The sequence below is a fragment of the Primulina huaijiensis genome, chromosome 8, assembly GCF_012295235.1.
Source record: "Primulina huaijiensis isolate GDHJ02 chromosome 8, ASM1229523v2, whole genome shotgun sequence".
Lineage (NCBI taxonomy): Eukaryota > Viridiplantae > Streptophyta > Magnoliopsida > Lamiales > Gesneriaceae > Primulina > Primulina huaijiensis.
This window is the reverse complement of record NC_133313.1, coordinates 7,848,652-7,852,628: the sequence shown is the minus strand read 5'-3', so window position 1 is coordinate 7,852,628 and position 3,977 is coordinate 7,848,652. Positions and strand designations below refer to the sequence as shown.

At 49.1% G+C, this 3,977-nt stretch overlaps 1 protein-coding gene across 1 annotated transcript in view; it reads left to right on the top strand.

Moving 5' to 3' along the window:
• Positions 1–311: 311 nt before the first annotated feature.
• The window catches only part of LOC140983631 (uncharacterized), a 56,210-nt gene continuing 52,544 nt past the window's right edge, over positions 312–3,977 (top strand). The window contains exon 1 of the mRNA XM_073450754.1: positions 312–820. Within this exon, the coding sequence (XP_073306855.1) occupies positions 337–820 (484 nt within the window). The 5' untranslated portion in view covers positions 312–336. The remainder of the gene's footprint in view (positions 821–3,977) is intronic.

Here is a 3,977-nt window from a genome sequence, read left to right as displayed (position 1 = left end):
GTTGCCGAGGGCTGGATCAAGTCCCTCGAGGTTATTTTCGAGTTCATGGAGCTTGGAGATGCAGATCGAGTTCGTTGTGCCTCTTATCTGTTCGGAGGAGATGCCCGCTTATGGTGGGAAGGAGCTTCAGTAGCCCTTAACTTGGCTACCCTGTCATGGACACGTTTCACGGAGGTATTCTACTCCAAGTATTTTACGGATGAGGTGCGCACCCGATTGACCACGGAGTTTATGAGCCTTAGACAGGGGGATCTGACGGTTACGGAGTTCATCCGTAAGTTCGAGAGGGGTTGTCACTTTGTGCCCTTGATCGCGAACGATGCTAAAGCCAAGTTGATGCATTTCTTGGTGGGTTTACGGCCGATCTTGCGCCGTGATGTTAGGGTGTCTGACCCTACTACTTACGAGGTCGCCGTCTCCAGAGCTCTGGCCGCAGAGCAGGACCAGCGAGATATAGAGAGGGATCGCTTGGGAAAGCGACCAGTTCAGATACCACACCGCCGTCCTCCTCCTCAGCAGCACCAGCATCAGCATAAGAGGCCGTATCACGGCCCGCCCAGGAACAGAGGAGGACCTCAGCAGGAGCAGCAGCAGCAGCAGCAGCAGGGACGTGTCGTCCCGAGGACCTTTGAGCACCCAGTCTGTCCCAAGTGCTCACGCCGTCATCCGGGAGCATGCATGTTTGGCTCAGGGAAATGTTTTAAGTGTGGCAGCACGGACCACATGCTACGGCAGTGCCCCCGGAAGAATCTGCCTACCCAAGGCAGAGTTTTTGCTCTCCATGCTGCGGAGACGAACCCTGACACCATGCTGATGACAGGTACCTTACAGCTTTAAGTTACATTTGCATTCCAATGTTTTGGGAATCGGGATTAAGATTTTGAACTTAGAATTGCGATAGGATTGCATGCTCTACTCAGTATTATTTTCGGGATTTAGTTAGAAGAACTGTGACCTTTGCATGTCTATAAGCTTAGCTCTTGTGATTATTTGGGTTCAGCTTAGTGTTCCGAACTTTCAGGGAGAATTTTCATAGCTGGCTCAGCTACCAAAGCCCTGATAGATTCAGGGGCTACCCACTCATTTATTTCAGAGGTCTTTGCAAACTTTCTCAAAGTTAAGACCATCGGGCTAGATGTAGCCTATTCGGTGTCATTGCCTTCGGGAGAGGAGATAACCGCCACCAGCGTGATCCGAGACATAGACCTTGAGCTGCATGGAAATCTTGTTTATGCGGATCTCATCTTATTGCCGATGCCAGAGTTTGACATCATTCTGGGGATGGACTGGCTATCGCGGAACAGAGTTTTGATCGACTTTCAGCGGAGATCCATTCTAGTTCGACCGCCTGGGATGACTCAGTTCTTATTTGAGCCGGACAGGTACTTTCCTTTACCGCGCATTATTCCATATGTTCAGGCTAGAAAGCTCATGCATAGAGGGTGTCGGGCATTTTTAGCAACTTTTATATCTGTCCCCGAGGCACCCAGTCAGTCAGCCTCAGATGTTCCGATTGTTAGAGACTTCGTAGACGTTTTCCCTGAGGACGTCTCTGGTGTTCCACCTGAGAGAGAGGTGGAGTTTTCCATCGAGCTTATGCCAGGTACGGCTCCGATCTCAAAAGCGCCGTATCGACTAGCCCCGACAGAGATGGCAGAGCTTAAGAAGCAGATTCAGGAACTTCTTGACAAGGAGTTCATTCGCCCTAGTTTCTCACCTTGGGGCGCGCCAGTCTTGTTTGTTAAGAAGAAGGATGGCTCGATGAGGCTTTGTATTGACTATCGGGAGTTGAACAGGGTTACAGTGAAGAATAAATACCCACTTCCGAGGATTGAGGATCTGTTTGACCAGTTGCAGGGAGCTTCGATTTTCTCTAAGATAGATCTGCGTTCCGGTTATCACCAGTTGAGAGTGAGAGATGCTGATGTTTCGAAGACAGCTTTCAGGACTCGTTATGGCCACTACGAGTTCCTTGTGATGCCGTTCGGTTTGACGAATGCGCCAGCGATCTTCATGGATCTCATGAATCGCGTATTTCAGCCGTACCTCGATCAGTTCGTGATAGTATTCATAGACGACATCCTCGTCTACTCCAAGAATCGGGAGGATCACAGCAGGCATCTGACTACAGTGTTGCAGACATTGCAGAAGCACAAACTATTCGCAAAGTTCAGTAAATGCGAATTCTGGTTGGAGAAGGTGGCGTTCTTAGGCCACATTGTTTCTAGCAGTGGCATTGAGGTGGACCCAGCGAAAGTTGCAGCAGTCAGAGATTGGGTAGTGCCTCAGAATGCATCCGAGATCCGCAGTTTTCTTGGCCTAGCAGGATATTACCGGAAGTTCATCAAGGGATTCTCCTCGATTGCAGTTCCACTCACAGCACTGACAAAGAAGAATGTGAAATTTGTTTGGAGCGAGGAGTGTCAGAAGAGCTTCGACACTTTGAAGCAAGCTCTTATCTCAGCACCAGTTTTGGCCATGCCGTCAGGGCCCGGTGAGTTTGTTCTGTATACCGATGCTTCGAAGCTCGGTCTTGGCGCCGTATTGATGCAGCATGGGAAGGTGATAGCTTATGCTTCTAGACAGCTGAAAACTCATGAGAAGAACTACCCTACCCATGATTTAGAGTTGGCCGCCGTAGTTTTTGCCTTGAAGATTTGGAGGCACTATCTGTATGGAGAGAAGTGCCAGATCTTTACCGACCACAAGAGCCTCAAGTATTTCTTTACGCAGAAGGAGCTGAACATGCGTCAGAGGCGTTGGTTGGAGCTTGTGAAAGACTACGATTGTGACATTAGCTACCACCCGGGTAAGGCTAATGTAGTTGCAGATGCACTGAGCAGAAAAGTTGCAGTGATGGCTCATTTGGCAGTTTCGAGACCTCTTCAGTTTGAGATGCAGAGGTTTGATCTTGAGACTTATCCTCGAGGTAGAGTTCCCCGTCTATCTACCTTGACCATTCAGTCTTCCCTTCTTGACCGTATTCGCAGTGGTCAGGCAGCAGATGAGCAGTTGGCCAAGTGGAAGCAGAGAGATGAGGCCAAGGGCAGTGTTTTGTATTCAGTCAGCGACGGCATACTGAGATACCGAGACAGGATATGGGTTCCTAGCAGTGATTCTATCCGAGCAGACATCTTATCAGAGGCCCATATGTCGCCGTACTCTATTCATCCAGGGAGTACGAAGATGTACAAAGATCTACAGCTATTGTATTGGTGGCCTGGGATGAAGAAAGACATCAGACGATTTGTATCCGAGTGTCTGACTTGCCAGTTAGTGAAGGCCGAGCATCAGAGACCAGCAGGTTTGCTCAAGCCTCTTCCTATTCCCGAGTGGAAGTGGGAGAACGTTACCATGGATTTTGTGACAGGATTGCCGAAGTCAGCCAGAGGATCGAATGCTATCTGGGTGATTGTAGATCGTCTTACCAAATCAGCGCACTTCTTGCCTATTAAGACGACTTTCACTATGGTTCAGTATGCGGAGTTGTATATCCGAGAGATAGTCCGACTTCACGGCATTCCAGTTTCTATCGTGTCTGACAGAGATCCCCGATTTACTTCCTCGTTTTGGAAGAGTTTGCATTCGACCATGGGTACGAAGTTGCTGTTTAGCACAGCTTTCCATCCGCAGACAGATGGGCAGTCAGAGCGAGTTATTCAGATCTTGGAGGATCTTCTCCGTGCTTGCGTCATTGACTTCTCAGGGAGTTGGGAGTCGAACTTGCCATTGGTAGAGTTCACCTATAACAACAGCTTTCAGTCGTCTATAGGAATGGCTCCGTATGAAGCACTATATGGTCGCAAGTGCAGATCTCCTGTTCATTGGGATGAAGTAGGAGAGAGAGCAGAGTTGGGTCCAGAGATTATACAGCAGACTGTTGATGTAGTAGCCCGGATCCGTGATAGAATGAGGACTGCTCAGAGTAGACAGAAGAGCTATGCAGATCAGAGAGGGAGAGAGTTAGAGTTTGCTGT